Here is a 25079-nt window from a genome sequence, read left to right on the forward strand (position 1 = left end):
CACATTATAGGATCTTCTACATTAGATAAAAAAAATAAAAGCCAAGTGTTGAAAGAACAGGATCCATGATATCTGGGGGAAAGGAAGGCTGTATGCTTTAGGTTAGGCTAAGCTTTGGTCACACAAGATCCCGCGATTCAGAGTATGAATGCAGATGCTCCTTCCTCTGCAGTGGCCCGGGCTCAGCATAGCAGGCCAGCAGTCTTAGCTGCACACACTATTTATAGTAACTGGGTAGAATTTGGCTCTTCCATTTCAACTCTGGCTTCTAAGCCACGCTGCTTACTGTTATTCTAGTTTGCAGGCAAAGAGAGCAGAAGTGCACATGTGCACAGTTTTATGGGCTGGGTCTGGAAATGGCCTTTATCTTCTTGCACCACAGTTGTCAGGAGACTTCGCCACACCGGAAAGCAAGAATGGCTGAGAACGAGTCTCCTGGCTGGGATACCGTATTCTGGCTACAGCTTTATTACTGTGAAGCAGGTGAAGGATTTTGGTGGCCACTAGCAGTCTCAGCCACAACCTTGTCTTGTTACTAATTATCTGTGCACAGCCCTCTTCCTCACACAGAAAGTGCTCCAACACTTCTCATCTAGCTAATGAGTTAGCTCAAAATCCAGGATCTTTTTTTTTTTTTTTGGTGGTGCTGGGGTTTGAACTCAACTCAGGGTCTTTGCTAAGCAGGTGCTCTACCACTTGAGCCACCCTGCCAGCCCCAGGATCTCTATTAAGTGCCATCGGTTTAGATGTGGCTTCTAATAGACTGACAGCCTCTTAACTCATAGGTAAAGTAAGTGCTCTCACCTCTGTCCCTCATTTGTAATGTGGGATGGATAGCCAAAATAAAATCTCCCAATTTAGAAACTGGAATAAAATCACTAGAATTCAAAGCAACTATGGAAAGCAGCTTGGAGGAGATCCATCCTTACTAGTGAACAGGTTCCTTGATTAGACCTTGATTCTGATCTCCCTTGTAAGGACTTCCTTTTTCACTGACCTCCATGGCTTCCTGTCTGTAGCTGTTCTGTATGTTTTCCCTCATAGAGTTGTGAAAGTCCGCTTCAGCCTGAGTTTGTGCCCATCATTGCAAAGCCAAGCTCATGTTTCTTTGGCAGTACAATTTCCTGGAAAACTCAGGTCTTTTCTTTATGCTTCTCATGCTGTGTGCCAGAAGCCATAGTCCAGCTCTTTTCTAGGTCAGATTTTCAGGGTATGCTTTCTTGCTTCAGGACCCTGCTGCTTTTCAGTGGGCCAACTGAAAATATGACTGCCATGGGAACACCATAACCAGATTATTGCTGCACGGCCGGTTCCTGAGGCTCAAAAGTTGCCAGGGAAGTCTTACGGGGCTTCCCCTTTGCCTCCCACACCTAAAAATTACCATTTTGAACCTTTCCTGCTATTCCCTGTTAGGGTCCTAGTAAACCAAACTTTCTCTTCTCTTCTCAGTCATTGGCAAGTTCTTTTTGTTTGTGCTAACTTGCTAAAAGCATCATGGAACAACCAGTTCATTTCTGCCTTTTTTCCAGCTACTACCCCTAGTGCTATCAGCTTAGTAGGTGACAAAATGCTGCCCTTGAAATTTTTTCCCCACTTTCTTGTCACATGAATGGGCGAACCAATGGCATATATTTGTTTTTGTGTGGCAGTACTTCACTTCACAACAACAATTTCTGTGTTGAAAATATAAGCACGAAATAGTGTACGTAGAGACTGTATCTAGCTTGACAAAGACTCTCCCTGGTCAAATTCCACACAGGCTCTTCTGAGCTCTGTTCATGTGGGCCTCAGTTTTGGTCCGTGGAGTACAGATTTAGCAGGAATACTGCTAAATCAGTTTAGAGAGTCTCACCACCAGTGACCACCCTGGCCTGCCTTCGCAAGAATCTAGTAATTTCCCACCCACCAGCCCTCTCACTCTGCTAAGCATAAATTTCTGGGTGTGTTTGCTATATTAGGAGTTGGGCCTGGTCTCTTTGCCCAGAGTGACCATCTTGACACCTATCACAATAGTCCTGAGTACAGGAAAGTATCAAAATAATTTTTCTTTCAATACTTCCACCTCTGCATGCTGGTGGGGATGGTGATTGGCAGGAAGACTCAGCAGGCTACTTGTAAGAACTAAATGTCTGTGTGCTTCCAGAAGAAATCCTAACATACATACAATGTGATAGAATTAGATGGGGCTTTAGGGAGATCGTGGGGGTGGAGCCCTGAAGACTACAGGCTGGATGACATGGCACATGCCTGTAATCCCAGCTACTCCAGAGGCACAGGCAGGAGGATCGTGCTTGAGGCTGGCCCTGGGAAAATGAGAAGCCCTATCTGAAATATAATTAAAGCAGCAAAGGGCAGGATGTGGCTCAAGTGGTAGAGTGCCTGTCTAGTAAGCACAAGGCCTTGAGTTCAAACCCCAGTATTGCTTTTCCCCCAAAAAAACCCCCAGATTACTCTCTTGCTCTCTTTCTGCCACTTGAGGACACAGCAGGTAGACCGCAGTCTGCATCCAGAGGAGGGACTTCACCAGACCTAACTACTGTGAGCTGTGAGAACTGGGTTGTGGTGTTTTGTTAAAGCAGCCTGGACTGACTGAGGCACCCCTTTTCTTTCCCAGGGCTCCCTAGTAGGGCTTCCTTCAGTACTGACACTGCCGCTCCATCCAGAACATCCTGTTTCCCTTTGGTCATCACGTACAGCAAGTTACTACAGACCACAATCAACTGCAGGGCAGCTGTCTGAGAGTTTGGCATTTTTCAGATTTTATGAAGTAGTATGACTTATCTACCAATATGGTTTGGGGGAGCATCTGAAATCAAATAAACTAACACTTCTGCAGCAAATCATACGAGTGTTAATACAAAGTGGGGTGAGGAATGACTGTAGGTGCATAGCAAAGCCCATTTCAGAGCTCAGGACTCCCTGCCAAGTGAGTTGTGCCACCCTGGTGGAAAAAACCTTTCTCCAGAGATTTTTTATTTTAGAATTGCACTTGTAACAAAACCTTTTGTACAAGAGTAACCCGAATCATGTAAGCATTTACCTGTAGTCAGTTAATGTTGCATTTTTATTCCTGTTATTCCGCTCTTTGATACTTTGTTCAATGATGCCATAACCAAGATGATCACCAGTGAACATCAGAGACTGTAAGTCATGAAGGCACAGAGATTGTCATTACATGGAAGACTGTTTAAAAATTGGAAGAATGACTTAAATGCCTCCTAGCTACTGTATCCAGAAAACCAGCTACACTGTTTCACTAAAATCAGATAGGTATTTAAAAGACGAATTTACTATAACAAAGACTTCGTGTTGTCCGTAGAACATAATTTATCTTATTGAGGGCAACACTGAGCCGTGATGACAGAAGCTCAAGTAACAGTATAATCAAGCGTACAATGTATTTGTTCCTTGTTTTAAATTTCATAATTATTTATAGATGGCTTATCAGTGTCTATTATGAAAACTTGAAAATACTACCCTAACACATTTAGAATGGATGTTATATTCATTTAACAAACACAAAATATGTGCTAAGATACTACATGAGGTGTTAAAAGGTCATTTTCCCATTGTCCTTCTGTCCATCTTCCCCCAAACCACCCTTATTCTTCTGTGCACTGGGGTCTTAAGAGACAAAGTCTGATGTTTCCAAATGCATCCTCTCCCTCCCATCAACTTGCCTCATCTGGCCTGTCAGAATAGGAAAATTTTATTGCCTAAGCTTCTCATAGCTGCCCTATTATGGAAATGCATGGGAGCTATATTCTTTTGGAAGAAATTATTGAAATTTATGGAGAAATGCCATTCTGTTTCAATAAGTTACTTACATGAAAGATGTAGTTATCTTAGTCATCTGATACCTCCTTTGCAAATCTTGCTAAAGTTAAAACAGTCAAAATTGAAAAGAGAACCCAAACCTTCTTAAATGTGTAGTGTAGTATACTTGTGCTCTATTGTGAATAGGTTTTACTGAAATCAAAACCTCTTTGGGACTAGAATTCTCAATGTTTATGGTGCATTATTCATTGGCAGCAGTTTGTTTTAACATGTCAGCCCTTACATCCCGTGTCTCCTCCAGATGAGGACTTCAAAAACCCCCTACATGATGTCTTCCCAGAGAAATAATCACTGGAAGCAAGGCTGGCTGAAAAACATTGTCAAGAAAAGGGAAATTACTTGAGCCTGATAAAGTTAAAAACACTCTAAAAAAGTATAACTAAAAGGAAAGCACAATACATTTATTGTTCTACTTTTTAGAGAAAAGGAAAAAGAAGTCATTTTAAGCAGTAAACTTAGATTGGGCCACTAAAGGAAGAAGCCACTGACAAGGACTCTGCATAAAGCACACATGTGATCACAGCGTTTGAGTTTTGGTTCAACTATCAACTGTGGTGCATCCAGAGGGCAACATGCACAGGAATCAACAGTCACCCGGCAAACTGGCTCAGATACTGCCACTGCAAGCTCTGGAGTTTAACCAAATGTTCAAGGAAACTGGATTTACAAATAAGAAAGTAAAAACGGCTTTAGTCAATCTTTAGAAAAAGTGTTCACATACAAGACACTCATTGGGCAAGGAATTCATAAAGTTAAAAACGGATTTATCTCCTGAAGTAGCTGCTTACTTTGAGAAATAGTCTCACCTAAATTATTTAATATGTCTAGTTCAAAGCAAGAGAGGGGACCGGGTCCTTGCAAGATGTGTGAAGTTCTGTTAATGTTAGTAAATACCAATCATGGTTAAGCTCTGTATTAAACTTGCTAGCACCGCTCTGTGAAAGTGAGAACCTGGGAACCAGGGATATCTTGCACCCCTGCACTTTCAGTCCACTATGAATTAAAGAGCAAGAGCTGTTGCTGACCGAGCTCAGCTTTGGTGAGGGACAGAACTGGAACCTCACTTTCCCTACATGCAGGTTCTGAATGTACTATGGGAATGAGTTGCCTGGGAACGTGGATGGGGCTTGTCCAAAGATGGGGTGCAGTGCCCAGAAAGGATCCCACATCTTCCCCAGCTAGCCTAAGGTTTTCTGGAGACTTAGTATGAAGTCAGAGTATTGAATCCTGTAGGCTTGAAGATTTAAATCACCTTCCAAAGGGTTTACAACCTGCTCCTCGAACATAGCCTGTGAGGTAGTTCAGAGATTCCTGATAACTGCCCTAAATGAAGAGCTAAAGGAATAGCTGTTCTTATGGGAGAACACCATAAAGGTGATAGTAGGTTTAAGATAGACATGAATTTGTAAGGGGAAAGCAAGATTCAAAGTTAGCCACTAGAATCTCATGATAATTAATAAAATAATTTAAAGCCTTCCCAGTAATAATCTATATGTAAACAGGGCCTAATTTAGAGAAGAAAAATGTTTAAATTTTATTTCCAAGAGCAACGTAAGCACAGAAACTTTGTAAATGGGAGAAGCCACCTTGGCATGAAGCATCTAAAACAGTTTGAGAAAACTCTGTATGCCATTTGGTTTTGACAAGTTAGCATATTCAGATGTAAAGTATGTTGCAAGATGACCTGCTGACACTTAGACATCTCTTTTGTTGACATGAGTGCCAACAAAGCACGCTTTTAAAGGAATCTATAATTTAAGTGGATTAACATAAACTAGGTGGATGTGGAACACTTGCAACACCTTCAAGAGAACCATAGGAAACTATCGCACTTAGCTCTGTACAACAGAACATTCTCGGTTGTACAACAACTAGATGTCTCCTGTGCAGCCACTGAAGCAGAAATTCCAATAACCGATTTTTCCATTACTAGTGAGGCTGCTGCTCTGTAAAACGATCTTCAAACTGTTAAAACTATAATTTGTAATGATATGAATCTCAAATTTGATATGTAACTCTTGCCACTTTTATTCTAAATTCAAAGACCAGGTAACTTCAAAGTTGCTTTTCCCCCCTTGAAAAGAAAGACTAAAATATCTGGAAGAATAAAATTGCTAGGTGGTCAGCAGGTTTGCACAGGCTGATTCAAGGTCAGTCTGGCACTCCAGTCTTATAGTGCCGAGTAGCACTCAGGAGGCGGGAACGCCTGGGTTCAGTCAGTCCTTCCGCACCCTCCTCTTGCGTACGGACTTCACAGGCCCGTCTCCAGAGCCTGTGCTCTCATCTGCTTCTTTCATCTAGCAAACGAATTATAGAAATGTTTATTTTAGTATGATACAACTCAATTGACCATTTTACTTACGAGTGAGAACTTGGTCTCAGCGGCATGGCTAGTTAAGAGTCATGATTTTCCGTTGTGGCACAGTAAAGCACGCAACGTTCAGCAAGATACTTCTGTAAGGAGTGAATCGCTGAGCTGCTTGCACAGAGACTTAAAAATTTTTGGCACATAGTACTTCCAGAAAAATCAGCAGAGGAGAAAAACAAAACTTAATGGCTTGACTTTTTTCCTTCCTTTAACTCTTTTCCTTTCACAATATGTATTGGTACATAAAGTGAACTTTTGGGACACTATTATATAGCTTTATATAAAATAAAAGCTATTTCACGAGGGTACACTATGCAAAAGTCAACTTATTTCGTTTCAGCTTACTGACAAATATGTGAAAAGACTAAAAAACTGGAGGATGGAATGAAGGTATTGTTAACCTACATGTGTGCGCGCACACACACAACACGAAGAGAACATGACTGTATGGGTGACTCTATGAGGGATCATGGAGGTGAAATACTGAAAGACAACCTTAGAGTGAAAGACGCTGAAACATAGCATCTGTGCATGAAGACAACATAAGGTGATTCGAGTAAGCTGCTGAATAACAGGACAGCAGGGAAGGGAAGCAATGGGGGGTAGTCTGAGTAAAGCACAATATACACATATCTGAAATGACAAAGCAAACCCCTTGAGCTGTCGATATACACTTTAAAAATATGAAGGACAGGAAGGGAAAACAGGTTCTGTTGGGGGTGCATACCAGTGAAGGGGATAAGGAAAGGGAGTGAGGGAGAATCTGGTGGATGTTTTGTATTCATGCACTGTAATAGAAGAATGAAACCTGTTGAAATTGTTGTAAGAAGGGGGCAGAGGGGGAAGGAGGGCGAACATGGAGGGGGCGAATCTAATTAAGATATATCTCAAGCACATGTGAAAATGTCGCAGTGAAACCTCCCTATACAGTCATTATATGCTAATAAAAAAAGAGAAAAAAAGGTATTTTTAAAGTTGCACAAAATGCTTTGTGGACAAATGCACTAGAATAGACTGGAGTGTCCTTGCTAAGGGCAGGCTGAGCAGTGAGTGCCCAAGGCTCTGGCTGGAGGGAACCCTCTTCCCTCTCCCGTACGCGCGATTCATGCCACGTGGTGACCCTCAGAGTCTCTTTAAGTTCCAGAGGCAGTTAAGACCACAACCACTATGAATATTGTGAAAGTTCTGGAAAATTTACTGGGGCTGTCCTCCAACAGACACAACAGAAGGCTCATTTCCTCCCATGCCCTGGACCAGGTGGGGCACACCTCAGGTCAGCAGCAGCATGGCCACTGGCGACTGGGGCAGGAGCAGCTCTTAAAGAGCATAGGCTGGGCTGATGCTGGCTGAAAGAGAGCTGCCGTTCTCAGTTGGACTTGGATGATTTATGATTCTGTAAAACTGGTTAACTTTAAAAAGGCACTGTGGAAGCTCCATCTTATATCAGGAGGCAAAGAGGGGTAAGCATGTGAAATTAGTCAGAAAAAAAACGTAGGTCATTAAAGATTTGAGAAAACACTATCAGGCAGACAGTGCTCAATGTCCAGTACACAAAATATTTCAACAGGTGAGGGCACTGAGACAATAAAACAGCTTAATATTATAATATGAGCACGTTTTAAATGTTTACACATTCTGCTTTTATGGAAGTGGTATTTTGTGGATAACAATTAGACATACAAACCAGCTTGTTTCCCTTTAAGGAGGAGCTCACCTCATCCTCAGATCCAGATTTATTTGACTTATTACCCTCTTCTTGCCCTTCGACAATTTCCATTTCCTCTTCACTCTTTTCCTCAGGTTCACCTTCCTCTTCTAGAAGACAGATTTTATTAAACGTGAAGACTCAATGAATTAGAGTTTTGCTACCAGAAGGTATTAAATACAAGAAGGGGGATTTCTTTAATTTGCAAATTTTAAAAGCAACTTTTCCCTTCAAAGTTAAATGAATTGCAAGTATTCATTATGCCCCATTATAAACATAAACTATTTTTGAGACAAGGGACAAATTTATAGAATTCCATATGTAATATGAAAACCAAAGAATAATCATCTATATTATTATGTTCATGTCTCAGTAATGAGGCAGGCTATAATTAGGAAAAGTTTGGGACTCATAGAAAAATCCTGCATTTCAGATTGGCCATGCTTTGGCCCAGGCACCACCCATGCTCCTCCCCGCCACCCCCCCAGCCCCCCCCCCCCGCATTGATTATTGATGGGAATCACCTGGCTCCTTCCTTTTAAAAGCACCTGGAGAAGAGAAGCGCCCTCTCCACCTCCAGATTCCACCTGTGGCCACCAAGCTCCCTTTTGTGTTTCCCTTCCTAACTTTTAATAAACCCCATTTATACCACGTGTCCCACCATGGACTCTTCCCGGTGGGACACAAAGAATTTGGAAATCTGATTGCAGGCTCCACCCTGCCGACAACAGTAAGATCAAGGGAACTTCATTTTTGGTGTCCTTTTTGTCCTTTGACATGCTGTTCATTTATGTTTGCACTTTATGACATTGTCACCATCATTACAACAAGCCCTAGGAGCTGCATAAAGTAAAGACTCCTACTCCAGCACAACTGGGATGAGGGGAAGCTGACTAACCATCACAGCTGCCTCTTCCCACGTGTTTACACAAGGTGGGTGTGTACTTCCCAAAATAAAGCCCTTGTGATGCTTAAATATCCAAAATGAGGTATTCAGAGATGCCCTCCGAGGCTCATCAAAACATCAATATACAAGCACTGGCATTTTACAAAGATGGGCTCTGAGAACTTACAACCTAAAGGATTTGTCTTACATCCTGTGATGCACAAGCACGAACACACACAGATATATATGCACATCTGCACACACGTACATATACATATGTAAATGTGCATTTTGTTTAGAAAGTGGCTTTAAAATCAATGTTTCATCAACTACTAAGTTAAAAATAATGCTTCAAGATATAACGTGTAAAGGGCTCAATTTGGAATTTGGCTTGGGACACCTGGCACAACAATAATTTTATTTCTACCTAGAGGTGCGTAAGGAGGCCTTAACTGATAAGATACTAACAGCCTCAACTCCTCAGTTTGAAAACCTTCAGGAGTTCAGTGTGGGGTGGGAAGGGGCACATGCTTCAGCGACACTGATAAACTATCAGATAAACCACAGCCACAGGAAGACCTGCATTGACTTCATTACCATAGTCATCTGTCTTTACCTTTTCCTCTTCCTCAGAGGCCATGATAACTACCTTGAATGTCACTTGCATTCTCAGAAGCAAGTAAAGTCCTTGCAAAGAGCTATGACATAAGGGATTCAAAGTGCTAGTTCTAAAGCCAATTTACCTTCCAAAAACACTGGGCTGATAATGGGTGGTGGGGAGGGGTGCTGCCCAGGACTGTTACTTCTTGCTGAGGAAGTTGTGCTCCTGGGAGTTCAGTCATATACATTTCCTGATGAGTAAGTTCAACATCTAGTAATTTCAAGACATGAGCTTGGTCCAGGCCCAGTCACAAACAGTCTCACCTTTTTCAGGAACTTCACCATCTCTGCGCTTTTTTTCCTCTTCTGAGTCCACTGGTTTCTCCAGCACTGGTTTTTCTTCCTTTACTTCTTGTTCCAATGCACCCTTTGTTTGTGGTTTGCATATGTCAGTTTTTTTATACTCTGTGACTTCATATTTTTTCTGTGATAGTTAAACATAAGATGTTTTTACTAAAACCAGTATTTAGAAAAAACAACTTTTTTTTTTAGCACTATCAGCAAAATCTTACAGGAAATTTGGTTTATTACAATTAAGAATCACTTGTTCAATTCAAAGAACTCTTAAACATTAACAAATTTGAAACAGAAAGTTAGGCAAAATTCATTTTCTTTACCTTTCCTTTTCTTGGCCAACAAAATGAAGTGATCAACACTACTGGCAATCCTGCTGCCACAAGATAAATGAGCCAAAGCCATGGGCGCTCTCTGGTAGCTTCCAGTAGCTGCTGGAATACCCCAGGCTATAGGAGAAATAAGTGTAAACATGCAAATCAAAATTTACAAAGCTCCACTGGGAAATACTGCCTACAAAATACATCCTACCTAGGTATTTTATACTAGGGAGTGATAACTTGTAAGCCAAAAATTTATTATTTTCTCACATTATACTCAGTAAGGGCCAATTTAACTATTAGCCTAGGAACTATGGTTGTACATACATAGAAACTGCCAGCAAGAATAGCGACTTTTCTTTTTTGGGGTAAATTTCAGGATAGCACTATTTTTTATGGGTATATTATCTAGTTCATTTAGAAATATGACAATTTAGCAACTCTGACAATTCATTCTATACTTTAAAATCATATCTCAGAATTATTGTGTCTTTTTTCCTTTATATATAAAGAAATTTCACAAATGACCCTAAGAAAACTGTTTTTCTATTAAAATCCAAGTGTTTTAGTTCAAAAAAAGTTTCAAAAGGAGAATTCCTTTTTGACTCTTTTGATGACCAATGCCAGTGTCCAAAGAACCAATGTAAGATAAGAAATTTTCTTTACAGCTGACTGACTCTAAAGATGCACTGCATGTGCTGAAGATTGAGCTTAACCTTTTCTATAGTCTTTAGGACTTGGAAAAAACACAGAGCACAATTTAATAATGTTAATTTTGTTTTGTATTTCTCTAAGCAAAAGGTAGTAAAAGTGAGTATTGATTACTACTACCACTTAGGCCTTCAATTGGCAAGGTGATGAAGATATAAGGAGTCTTATTTCTATAACCAACAACTAGGCATTAAATTCCATTAAAGCTATCATAATTCAATGAATACAATGAGAACTTAGACATGTGAATACAGATATTATTACATAGTCAGTCTATAATGAAGTTGAATAACACAGAAAGGCTAACTTTATTGTCTTCATTAACTCAAGTACATTTCCATGGCATTTAGTAATTATTGCACATTGATTTGCCATTATGGGGGCCATTTGTATAACCTATAGCCAGGACCACGTCCTATCACTACTGTACATAGTTACATCACTACCACCGTGGTCACTACCATACCTCATTAGCCTTTGCTACCATTATTTTGAATCTCCACCCATCAGTAGCCCATCGATCTGCTACTTCCTTTTCTGAACAGATAATAAAATTATCAAAGTAGATGTCAGGGGTCATAGACCAAAGCTCTAAACCCAGAGCTGTAAAAGAAGTCAGAAGAAATGGATGATCATCTTCAAAGTAATCCGGATTTGGAATTTTTTGTGGACTCCAGATTCCCTGGAAGAAACAATAATTGAAGACGTTTTCAAATGAAATAATTGTATTATAAATACTGCTCAAGAAATAGTTGCTGCTGAATGAAATTAGCAATAAATAAGTGAGGGATAGGAAAACTGTCAATGCTATCAATTCGTTAGTGATTTACTGGACACAAATCTTGTTTCTTCTCTTCTTTTCATGATGTTCTTCATGAATATTACTAACTTTAAACTCTAAAAAAAAGCAAAGTAAATCCAGCACACAAGGAAACATAGGCAACTAAATTTCACAAGTTAAACTATTTTAAACAATTTGTTAGATTAAATAAAGTTAGACAAGGCAAAATGTCATTAAAGTTGCCCAAATCACATCATTTTATAGCAAAGAATGCAGATAACTCCTCTTAGCATGTACCCACGACAGACATCACTAATCAGCATGGTTGAGTCTCAGAATAATTATTCAATACAAAAGTCTCCTTAGCTCTTAATTGACTAAACAGTCAGTTAAGGCAAATAAATTCAACAACATAATCATTTCTCGACTCACTCTGTCACCAATGTGTCTATTCTGTGCCAGGTCCTGAGCCAGATGCTCGGGATGCAGAGGTAATCAAGACAGACATGGTTCCTCAATTATAGCATTTAAGGTCTCGTGAGGGAGACAGTCATTAAACAAAGGCCCAAAGGAAACATTTTGTGACAAACGCTATGAAGAAAAGCTCTAGTGAATAATTAGAAGATGTAATGGGATGTATGATGTTAGAAAATGTCAATGAATACTTACAAAGATAAAACTAGAGGGTTAGATGATAACACAGAGAATTTTAACATAAATAGCCAGGTCTACACAAAAGATGTCTGATTCATATTTTAAAAATTCTGAATTTTAATAATGTTAAAAATAAGGAGCACGTTAATTAAGCACAGGCACTAATTATTGAAATGTACCATGTGAATCCTCTTGATCAGAATTCATTTACTTACTTCTAAGGAAAACTTTATTCCAAAGTGAGCACCACTTGATTATTAGGGGAAATATAGCATGAATTGGTTTATCTTCAGTGCTTAATTTCATTACCCTACAAAATTCTATAAACACTGCTTTACTTTTAAACATAAACTAGCTGAGGTCTGTTTTCTTTGACTTCATACAATTACATACAATCAAACCTATAAAAGCTAACTGAATGTTACTAATAATGAAAATACCAAGGTGTTTTTAACTTTACTAAGGAATTGGGACAACTGGTTATTACCTGGTAGTCAGGATTATTGACCATTGGCGGCCTCCATATTCCTTTGTATTTTGGGTTATCTATCATGGGAGGTTTCCACTCACCACATCCAATCTGACAAGCTGGATTAAGCATACGAGGTGCCTCCCATTCCCCATCCAGGTCTTCATTCCTTAAGACATTAGAACACAACAAATAGAGTAACTTTCAACTCTCCTGCAAGCTACATAAGCTCGTAAACAAAAAGCAAGTAAGAAACTTTTGCAGCTGACATGTGAAGATACAGAATGCCTACCAGTCATCAGGTTTTATAGCGTTAGGATTCGGGATGAATTTTGGTTCATCATCAAGCCAGCCATTAGGTTTAGTAGCACTGAAGTCTTCTATTTGGGCAGGTTCATTTTCATCCCTGTTGAATACATTATTTTATGTTAATCAATAGTTATCCAGAAAGTTCTAAAATGCACATCATGAAATTCAGAATGTACTGTAACAGCACTTACCACAGGCCACAAAACAAGGGAGCCATGCAACCGTGGACTGAAACTTCTGACACTGTGAGCCCAAATCAAACTTTCCTCCTTATACTGCTTCTCTGAGGTATTGTGTCACAGTGATGGCAACTGACTAAAACAAAAAACTGTACTGAGAAGTGGGGCCATGGCTGTGATGATGCCTGACTATGTGGTTCAGACCAGACTGCTGATCTACAGGAATAATTTGGAAAGGTTTGGAGAAGCTGGCTAGGAAAAGCTTAGAAAGCTGTAAACAGAGCTTAGTGGATGATTGTGATGAAGCTCAGAAGACCAGAGTGTTGACAGGAATGCAGACAGAAAAGTGTGCTCATGAGCTTTCTGATGGGAGTAGGATTCTCTTGAGGACTGGACTAGAGGCCATTCAGGTTACATTCTGGCCAAGAACTTGTCCACATTCTTTTCATGCCCTGAGACTTTGTGGGAGGGCTGACTTGAAAGGTTACTGACTAATTAATCATGTGTAGGAAATTTCAGGGTGGCTCAACATTTAGGCTTTGGCAAGGGTATTACTGGCTGCTTTTAACCAGACTTATAGTGAGAGTCAGTTGCAAATAGCAAGCAGAAAGATTGGAAAAAATTAGCAGTTTGGCCAGAAAAGAAGTCTATATAAAGTTGCAGCTAAGGATGGTTGCTAAAAAGGTTAGTATCATTAAAAACAAGTCACATATTTTGCATCAGTAGAATAGGAAAGATGTCTTGAGGGCAGCTCTGATATTAGCAAGATGCCACCCATTGTAGGCTCAATGGTGAAAAACTGTAAACTTGTTTGAACGACTTTGCTTTGAGAAGAGAGCCCCAGGACAACACCCTATCGGCACAGAGCCCCAGGTTGCACCTAGGGAATTGTTTCCCTGGGATTTACTTCTCCATGTTCCTAGGCCCTGAGAAGCTGCTGTAGCTACAGTCCAAGGGAGCCTGGCTACTGCTCCTGCTGATGACAGACCTTGGCGTTAGTGCTGGCTTTGCTGGCATGCAGAATGCAAGAGTTACAGGGTCATGGAGGCTTTCTACCATGACTTCAAAGGATAGCCTGAGCGTCTAGACAGTCTGTGTGTGGCAGGGTTGGAGTCCCTGCAGGCAGCCCCTGAGAGGGCAGTGCATGAAGTTGTAAGAATGAAGATGCAGTGGAGATACCAGGAGGCTGGAGATGCCAGGAACAGGGGACACCTGCTGAGGGAAGCTGCAGACGGCCATCAGAGTTAGCCCAAGAAGGATGCCAACCAGCACAGTCACATAGTGGGGGCTGCCCAAGTCTTTTGGAGTTTGCATCACACCACAATGTGCCCCAGGTGCCAGAGACAGAGCTACAGGGTAGTGTTTTTCCTCCTGGGTTTCAGTCTTGCTTTAGGCCCCTATTCCTCCAATTGAGAATGGAATATTTACCACATGCCATTATATCTTGGGGATATGTAACCTATTCTTTTGACATTTTACAGGGGCTCACAGGCAAGATTCTGCCTGAGTCTCAGAGGAGATTTTGGGCCTGGACTTTTGGGGGCATCTATTAAATTGTACACAGTGAACTTGGACTTCTGAGCAATGCTGGAACTGTTAAGACTTCGATGACTCTTGGATACAGACTGAATGCATTTTGCATCGTAAGATGGACATGAGACTCTGCGGCATAGGGCAGAATGCTCTGGTTCACATCTTAAATACCCTCCAAAAGCTCAGGTCTGGTCCCTAAGGCAGCGAGGTTCCGAGGTGGGACTTTGGGAGGTGGCTGGGTCATGACCTCACGATTGGATTAATCCATTTTCAGAGGCTTAGCTTAATGGGTTTCAGGGAAAGGACTTTGTTACAAAGACAAGCTCTCTCCCTCTCCCTCTTTGCTTCCTGGACCCAATGAGGTGAGTAGCTCTGCTCCAAGATGCATCCTTGCCATGGTGTTCTGCCTCAGAGGCCCAGAAACAAAGGGGTCAAGTGACTGTGGGCTGAAAACTCTGAAACTGTGACCCAAAATAAATCTTTTCTTTGTCTAAGTTGATTATCTTATGTATTTTGTCACAGTGGGAAATCTAAAACTTCTACTATGTGTCAAGACTGTTCTAGAAACTCCATTTTTCTACACACACACACACACACACACACACACACACACACATACACACCCCTTCTTCATGACTTTCCAAATAAAATTTGAGTTGCAAACTAAACTGAAATCAACTCTCCAGATATACAGACTTAAACTTGCCTGCTGATACCAATGTTGAGTCTCTGAGTGCTCAGAATAAAGAGGTTAAAATTTGAAGAAGCCTTTCTTTTATCACCTCATAAAAGAAATCTAACACATTTCACCACCCAGAATAAAGCTGTTATCTGGACTTTCTCAAATTTAAGGAGAAATTTGCTGTCTGTAAGCAAACAGATGTGAAACAATGTTAGTTCAAATGGAAGGGGCAGCCCTACCTCTTCTGATAGAATGAATGCATGAAAATGATGCACTCAAAGCAACTTTTTATTAATTTTGTTTAAAGTCAGACTGCAATTCCTATCTCATACAAACTACTTTGCCTTAAAAAAAGACATTTTTACTATAACCAGTCTTTCTCGATCCATACAAGAGTTAACAAGTTCACATGTTTGGTTTTCCTGGAACAACACACTACATTCAGAGCAGACAGTAACTCCAATGTTTACAAACAAACAAAAGCATAGTGAAATGGGAATGAAATGAAGCACAAAGGGAAAAACTGATTTAAAAACAGTGAGCAGATCCTCAGTGATGTGTGGGACAATCTAAAGCAGTCTGACATATTTAAGTGCAGTCCTCTCAAAAAGGACAAAGAGGAATGAATGAAGATTTGAAAGAATAATGGCTAAATATTATTCAAACGTGATATAAACTATAAGCCAACATTCCAAGAAGCTCAAAGAACCCAAAGCAAGATAAATATAAAGAAAACTACATCAAGGTACAACAAAATCAGACTGTTGAAAATTGGTAATAGTGAAAAAAAATCTTAAAAAATCAAACAAATGACAAATTAGTTAGAGGAGAACAAGGATGAGGGTAATGGCTGACCTCCCTTTAGAAAGGACAGTCTGTTTAAAATAGCATTAATGTGTAGTTGTCAGTGAAAAGCCCTTCAAAAATGAGGGCACTGTAAAGAGGCTTTCAGACAAATCGAAGCTCAGAGAATTCAGTGAAGCAGAAACACACCACCATGTGTCAAAGAGGTTTTCCAGGCAGAAAGGAAATGAAAACAGATGGGAATTTGTGTCCACACGAAAGGAAGAAGAGTAGCAGAAATGGTACATGTGTGGGTAAAGTAAAACCCATTTACCCTCATGTTGAAAGGACGCTGAGTAGAGGTGGATATGTGTGGCTTCCACAGTGCAGGCAGATGTAAATGTAGGAAAACAGTACAAAGGAGGTAAAGGGGAATTATAAGACTCATTCAAGGTTATTTACATATGAAGTCGACACTATTTGAAGGTAGATTAGATCAGATAAAGATGTACTGTAAACCCCAAAGCAACCACTAAAACAAACCAGGAAAAAATACTTAGAAAGTCACCAGAAAAGAAAAAAATACAGAATACTACAATAAAAGAAAATAACTGAAAAGTAGCCAGGAAAATTTTTTTATAAAGGACTGTAATTCTGTATGGTACAAATAGAAACAAGTAATGAGATGGTAGGCTTGCATCTAATTATATCAATGACTACACTAAATGTATAAAGCTTAAACACTCCAATTGAAAGGAAATACCCAATTATAGGTTGCCTACAAGAAACTCACATTTAAAAAAAAAGGCATGTATAGGTAACAAGTAAGGACTGTGAAACAACATGCAACGTAACCAGGACTTAAAAGAAGGGAGGACTGCTGGTTTCATGCCAGGCTTCAAGATAGAGGGTATGGTAAGAGTTTATAAATAAACATGTTTTATAACAATTAAGGGTCAGCTCCTCAAGAGATTATGAAATACTGTGAGTAGATCTAAGTAACTGATGTTCAAAATACAGGAAGCAAAAACTGTCAGAGCCCAAAGTAAACAAAGACAAATCCATAATTACAGTTTATGATTTAAATTTTCTTTTCTTAGTAAAGTGATCAGGTGAAAAATGGTATGGATACAGGATCTATAAACAATATTTATCACCCAACCTGATGTGAATTACATTTATGAACAAAATTTACAAAGCCTGGAATTCTACAGAATATTTTCTCCTCATAACAGAATTAAATTGAGAGTCAAAATAAAAATTGAAAAATCTGAAAAATATTATAATAAAGGAACACATTAAAAAACACAGGCATCAATGAAAAAAATCATTAGAGAAATCAGAAAACAATCTGAACTGAATGCTATTCTAAATGATGTATTTATGGAATGTAGTCAAAGCAGTAGGTTAGAGAAAAATTAACAGCTCTTTCAGTTAGAATAGAAAGATTTACTGTCCTAAAAGGTAGAAAAAGAGCAGCAAATTAAACCTAAGGTAAGGATGGAAATCATGAAGTAGACAAAGGTCAAAGAGGGGAAAAACTAATACAAAAGCTGGTTCTCCAAAAAAGATAAAATTAACATACCTCTATCTAGAGAGAGAGAGAGAGAGAGAGAGAGAGAGAGAGAGAGAGAGAGAATACAAATTACCATACTCAAAATGAAAGCAAGGATTCCAGTGAATATCATTATAGACATTAAATGGATAACAGATGCTAGAAAAATCAGACATCTGTGATAAAAAAAAATGTATCAGGCCAGGGGCCTAGCAAGTATGAGGCCCTAAGTTTAAATGCCAGTACAGAAATATATATATATATATATTCATACTATATAAAATATAAAAAATACATATATATTTCATACTATATAAAACAGTATAGTGAAAATTACTTACTGCAAAAAAGAAAATCTCTGTGAACTTCATTTAGGAAAAGATTTCTTAGGTAAGATGCAAAAAGCATGAATTTTCAACAACAACAACAAATCTGACTTCATAAAAGTTTAAAACTTCCATTATCTATTGAGAAAATAAGACAAGCTCCAGAATAAAAAGAATGTTTTTACATATTATATATCTGTACTAATGGCTTATTGCTGCTTAACAATTGGGCCCAAATTTACAAGGTTAAAACAACAATTCAGTCGCAAGAGAAATCTTGCAGGAGAACCACCTGAGTGAGATTGAGCGTGGGCCCAGCCCAAGTTGAGCCCTAAAATAAATACAGCCCTGGAGGATACCTTAATTGTAACCTTGTGAGAGATACCAAGCTGGAGGACCCAGCTAAGCTGCCCTCAGATTCCTGACTCATAGAAACTGTGAGAAAATAAAGGACGCCTTAAGCCACTAAATTTTAGGGTAATTTGTTACATAGCAATAGACAACTGATACAAAATCTATATCCCCCAAAAAGAACTTATGCAAAAGTTAATTCACCTTCATGTTTTCTCTCTTACCATCTCCCTTGCCTCATCTATTCTCATTAATAAAAAACAACCCACTTAAAAAATGGTCAAAATTGAAATAATAATCCATCAAAGAAATGATATGAATTGCAATTACATGAAAAGGTACTCACAGTCATTAGTCACCAGGGAAATATAAATGAAAACTATGATAGGATGTCACCACAAACTGGACGGCATGTTATTTTGCAACTGAAGTCTTTGCTTACCAGTCTTCTGGCTTGACGGCAGAAGGATCAGGGATCTTTGCTCTGTCGTCCCACTCTTCGGGTTTTTTATCATTGGGATCATCAATTTCTCTGGGAGGGTTGATAGGAGGAACCACATCTTCTAGCAGGCTTCCTTTGTTCACGACCGTTTGATCAATTAATATTTCAAATGTGTCATCTGGATTCACCACTAAAGAACAATTTAAATGTTTTACACTTACCATTTTGATAGACATTTAAAAGATAGTCTTCTAAATCATAAAAATACCTAAACTTCATAGCTAAGATCTCTCCTCCTTCTGGATAAAATTTACATCTTTGGAAAGAATGATGAATGAAAAGAGCTATCTAGCATTTCCAACCACAAATAGAAGAATAGCCAATGCATTCAGTCAAAATATGCTGTAATCACTAGACATAATGCTTTCTAACATAAAGATAAAATTTTTTTTAAACTGCATTTTTATGGTCAAATGCTCCATTACTTCTCAAATAAGAAATACCCATTAGCTAGTTCTGTTTGGGACTCAGGACCACTGAACTTCCTTTTGTTATAGTTACAGAATACACCACAGTTTTCCTCAGTATTAAAAAAAAATTTTTAAAACAATCTCAAACTTACAAAGTTGCAAGTACACTGTAAAGAACTCAATTTTTTTCTGAACTTGAGAGTAAGTTACTGACACATCACCCCTGAAAAGTGTTAACATATTTTTCCTCTAAAGAAAGACACTCTCCTACCTAAAAAGTCCACCCAGTTGCAAAATCAGAAGAGTACCATTGCTATATTTCTATCATTTTAGAAATATTTAAATATGAGGTTCAATGGCATTTCAAATTCAATGACTCAAACACTGTAAAATTAAAGATTAAAGATAATTTTAAATATTCAAAGTTATACTTACTGGCATCTTTGTTCCCAGGTAAATTCTAAGCCCTCTAAAATCCCAAAGCCAAAAATTTCATAAAGGACTCACTTATCCTTTGTAATGACAAAATAAAAGATCTCTCCTCCTTCTGGATAAAATTTACATCTTTGGAAAGAATGATGAATGGAAAGAGCTGTCTAGCATTTTCTTTCAGTAAGTGAAAGAATGCTTGGCATGGCAGGGCACACCTGCAACCCCAGCACATGGGAGGCTGAAGCAGGAAGATCTCAACTTCAAGGCCAACCTGGGCTACACAGTGAATTCCAGGCTACCAGCCTAGACCACATAGCAAAACTCTGAAAAACCAAAAAGAAAAAAATGAAAGAAGTAGGTGTTATCAGCAAACATTGGGCTCATCCTAACTTAACCAGTTATGTGGGTGAGCACTTTCTGAAGAAGCAAAGATCTTCAGGGGTTTCAACCACAATAATGACCAATTATTTCCATCAAAATCAAATAATGCAATCTGTATACAAACACAAATAATACAAATCCACACTCGGTATTTTAGCACTTCTTTTTTTCTCCACTATTCCCTCTTCTATTATAGCCAGGATTATAAAAAACTGTTTTGCTGCAACAAAGGAAAGAAGCTACAAGACAGAAATAGCTAAGCATAAAATGTGAAATGCAAAAAAATACTGGGCCATCCTAAAGTCATTCTTGAGAAAAGCCTTGAAAAGGAAACTTTCTGAACAAATTTTGCAGCTGAAAGAAATATTTTAAAAGTACAGCTGAAACAAGCATTTGGAAAGCAGGCATGTGTGGAAAAAAAAAAACCTCAATTCAAAACCTTTAGTCATAGGCCAGGAGACCTGGTGACACGCACCTGTAATCCCAGCATTCAGGAGACAGAGGCAGGATAACAAGTTAAGAAGCCAAATTAGTCCACATAGTTACGCCCTGTCTCAAAACCCAAACTAACCAACCAACCAAAAAAAAAAAAAAAAAAACCCCAAACCACCCTTAAATAGAAAAAAATCATTCAATAATCCAAGCTGTTTTTAGTTTATTGTGTTGTATATATTAGTAAGAGAAGCAAACTTTTTTTTTTGGTGGTAGTAGTGTTTGAACTCAGGACTCCCTGTGTGCTAGGCAGGTGCTCTACTGCTTGAAGTCAGACCTCCAGCCCAAGAGAAGCAAATGTTAGAGTCAGACTTGAAATTCCATTTCAGCCCTGCTTTCCAGGGCTACCTAAAAAAGTCAAAGCAAAGTAGAGAGACCACGGTTCACCTCACACGATCATTCCAAACAAAGGGTCTACCGGGGACGGGGAGCATGGTACATCACGTGGTAAATACAAATTAGTCCTTTTCTAGTCTTTTCCTATTGCATTTGCTTGCACTGTTTGCCTAGTGACCACCACAATATGCCTACAATGATCTTGATTTCCTCATTTACTGTTACACGTTGATGATATCTTATGTAAAATATCATGTAAAATGCTGAGACCAGAAGTGCCCTACACTTCAGGGGCTTTTGGATTTTGGAGCACTGGCATAGATTTTATTGATTGAGCATCCCTAATCTGGAAATGTGACATGCTCCAAAATCCAAAACTTTCTGAACGCTGACAGGACACACATTTTAAGTTTTGGATTTCCAGAGAAGGGCTACTCATCCGGATAAGCATTTCCCCTACTGCTAAACTGTTCATGGTTATCATCCCTTTATTGTACCAAAAACTCCCCTAACGGTAACATTTAGGTCACTTCAAATTAGTACATCTCTACACACAGATCATCTTCTTTCTTTGGGTTATTTTCTTTGGACAAATTGCTGAAAGTGGAATTTTTGTTTCAAAGGACATATAGTTCTTATGACCTCTAATGTATACTACTAATTTGCTTTTGATCAGCTTCGTACAAAGCCAAATTAATTTATTCTATTCCAATTGTAATTTATTACATAAAGTATTTCTATAGTTTGTATTCCTCAAAGTACTACTTTCCAACTATTTCAGAAAAAGAGCTTTTGATATGATATCTGTGCTTAAAGATAAAACTGGGCACTGATTTGACAGAAAAATGAATGCTTCTGCAATTGGAAGTATCTAGAATGGATAGAGTTGAAGTTGAGAAAGGAAGGTGATAGCATCATTGCTAGCTTCTGAATCGCTGTGATTACTTAGAAGCAGAAGAAACAACCCCTAATGGTGTTCCTTTCCCCCACATCTATGCAAATTCTTATTTGCCTACGCAAAGCTACATATGTTAACACATGGAGGCTCAATGTTTTCCTTATGTTTTCCTTTAAAAGTTCAGTATGAGCCACAACCTCCAGTTTCTAACAACAATCACAACCGCCTGCAGAGTAAAGTCTTCAACTCTTTAGCCTGGCATTCAGGACCTTCTCCTTCATCATTCCTGCTTGTATAGCAGAATTGTCACAGTGCCTAAAGGGTCCTTTCCTCTCTTCTCTTATGCATTCTATCTGTACTTGAAGACAAGTTCAAATACATTCTTCACTAGTTTTCTCCAAGTCTTCAAACTGGAAGTAATATTGCCTTTGAAGTCCTAATTGTACCTTATCTGTATTCTCATGTAGCATTATTTTCTACTTGTGCTATTATTATGTATAAATTATTTTCTCCAAAAGATAAGCTTCTCACAGGTAGATGAATATTTTCTCCCAAAAGCACTTGCTATGAATACATCTGTAATCAGCAAATGTTTCTTCATTAATGAATAAATTAAAAGGATATACCAAGGGTATAAAGATGAGTCTTCCTGTCTGTAAAGAACTCTTTAAGATCTACATCTGGAGGTTTGGCATGCTTTTCTTCAAAAACTCCAGTTTTGGGATGTTTATGTCTGAAGATAAAATGAAGTTTATAATCTTCTCCACATTTATCTGGTCCAAACATAATGGTATAGGATGTTTTATCATAAAAATTTTCCTTCAAAGAGAGATGAGTGTTGGAATTAGTCCAGAATTACATAGTATTTAATGAATTTCTCTATTCTATCCAAATGGGTAGAGTTTACAAAATGTATTATATGCTAATTTATCAAAGAATCACTTGACACAAATGGCAATAAAGGATATGAATATTTACATATTTTGGCAATACTGGGGTTTGAACTCAGGGTTTTGTACATGTAAGGCAGGCGTTCTACCACTTGAGCCTTATCTCCAGCCCCCCAATTTATTTTAAGGCACACACTATTTTCTTCCTGAAGATGTTGGAGAGAAGCAACATCACAGAAAGCTTTAATCACTTTATGTAAATCTGTATTAATATTTCATGGAGAATTAAGCATTGAAAGAAAGTGTATTTATGACCTTAAGACTTAAATTCATTGCTATTTTTCAGGAAGGCCCTGAAAATGACCTTCCTGAGCACAAAATGAAGAGAGATTTAGACACAAAGCAGATACAGAGATATGCTCCCGTTTCACTACTCCAAGTTTATCTGGCATGGCATTCTGGTTAAGAGTGTGAAGTCTGGAGTTCAATGCTCCCTCCCATTGCCACTTAACCTAGCTTTATCTGGGGAGTAAATGTTCTAACCTCTCTGCATCTGTTATCACCTCGGAAATGTGAAGATGATTGTACCAACTTGCCAGGGACTCTCTGAGGACAGGCTGAGTAAATCAGATAAAGTGCCTATGAAATGCTTGCTAACTGACATCTGTCATCTTACCTGCCAGAATCATTACGTTATAACACCTAAAACAAGAGCTTCAACAAATCCTACAAATGGCCTCTCTTTTACCTGATCCTAAAAGTAAACAGTACATGAGGAAACCTTTAATTGACATTTCATAGCCTGCGCCTGGCCAGGCAACCTGACAAATATCTTGCTGACACCTCATGTATCTTATTTCTGTTACACACTAAAACCCTGACTCAGTGCCTACTGTCACCACTCTACTGTAGGAGAGTACTGTATGAAATGTCCGCAACCCTTAAATGGTCTTATTACAACATCTTAGAACTTTAAAGCTACTTCATTGTGAAAAAAAATTTACTTGTTTTCTCTACAATGCCAATGCCTGAATGGACCCACTTTTAATTCAGTTTTCTGGGTTCTTCATTTCACTGCTTTGCTATGCTTTCTTACTTCTCTAAACAAACATATAACTCTTATTTTATGAAGAACTCTAAACTGATATTTCATTAGCACTTATAAGCACCATGCTATTTTTTATATATTGATGTGGTAAAGTTTTTATGTAACTAAAAATTACAACATTGATGTCTTTGAGTAACACAGCTTCATGTGGAACTTGAAGACAAACTGTAAAAGCTATAGAAACTCATGTTGGAAAAAGACATTAAAGGTTCTTTGCAATTGCAGTTGACAATGAAATTTTCAGTTGCATCAATTATTCCTTAAAATACTGACTTTAATAAAGTTTTCTTAAACATTAAAATATCATACCAGAATCAAATCACCAGTGTCTGCTAGGAGTTTAATGTATGCACCTCCACAATCAATACCATCTTGAAAATTTACTTCATATCTATATGAAGGGAAAAAGAACCACACTGCTGATAAACAAAAATTACTAATTGCTCTTTAGAATCTAACATATTACTCTCAATTCATTTAAACAGAAATATTTTATATCACTAGGAAGTTCATTCGTATAACGCATATCCACAACACATAGGAAATAAGCAGAAAGGCTTTTACATTACTGTAAAATTCAAACATTGTTAGATTATCAAAAATAGAATCATTATAATCGCTTATACAAAAGCCAACCAATTCATTTCAATAATATTTGCAAGAAAACTGTTGAGGATAAGATATTTTTAATTAAAACTATAACAAGAAAATTCAGATTCTGGTAAGGTAGGCACTACCCATGTTCTTTACAAATTAAAAGACCAAAAGCTGTGACACACATGTGACCATGGCTATGACAGCTTTCAAAGAAATTGATGATGACCTCAGAGATTCAGAGCTCACTACTAATCATTTTTAGTTCAACTACACCTAAGCCATGCTCAATGGATTGTGTATTTAACTACATACTGCAGCAAAGAGATTTCATAATTTCAATCAGTAACCTGGAATATGTATTTCATAACTAAACAGCCAGGAGATATGGGAAATTTCAGTTCTTTAGTATAATAGCTAAAAAAAAAATGAGTCTTCTTATGGATTTATAACACAGTGTAATTCTTTCTTTCTTTCTTTTTCTTTTTGGTGGCACTAGGGTTTGAACTCCAGGCCTCATACTTGCTGGGCAGGTGCGTGCCTTTTTGAGATTTTTTTTTTTTTCAAGTTAGGATCTCACAAACTATTTGCCAGGGGCTGGCTTTGAACTGTGATCCTCCTGATCTCTGCCTC

At 38.4% G+C, this 25079-nt stretch overlaps 1 protein-coding gene across 2 annotated transcripts in view; it reads right to left on the reverse strand.

Moving 5' to 3' along the window:
* Positions 1-5346: 5346 nt before the first annotated feature.
* Clgn (calmegin) overlaps positions 5347-25079 on the reverse strand; it is a 45058-nt gene continuing 25325 nt past the window's right edge. For both annotated transcript variants that reach the window (XM_020171497.2, XM_074041193.1), the window contains exons 6-15: positions 24162-24243; positions 22481-22673; positions 18846-19035; positions 12978-13091; positions 12704-12854; positions 11248-11463; positions 10074-10199; positions 9721-9880; positions 7920-8020; positions 5347-6134 (exon numbers count right to left, since the gene is read on the reverse strand). In XM_020171497.2, coding sequence (XP_020027086.1) covers positions 6054-6134; positions 7920-8020; positions 9721-9880; positions 10074-10199; positions 11248-11463; positions 12704-12854; positions 12978-13091; positions 18846-19035; positions 22481-22673; positions 24162-24243 — 1414 coding nt within the window. In that variant the 3' untranslated portion in view covers positions 5347-6053. The remainder of the gene's footprint in view (positions 6135-7919; positions 8021-9720; positions 9881-10073; positions 10200-11247; positions 11464-12703; positions 12855-12977; positions 13092-18845; positions 19036-22480; positions 22674-24161; positions 24244-25079) is intronic.

This window comes from Castor canadensis, chromosome 9 (genome assembly GCF_047511655.1).
Source record: "Castor canadensis chromosome 9, mCasCan1.hap1v2, whole genome shotgun sequence".
Lineage (NCBI taxonomy): Eukaryota > Metazoa > Chordata > Mammalia > Rodentia > Castoridae > Castor > Castor canadensis.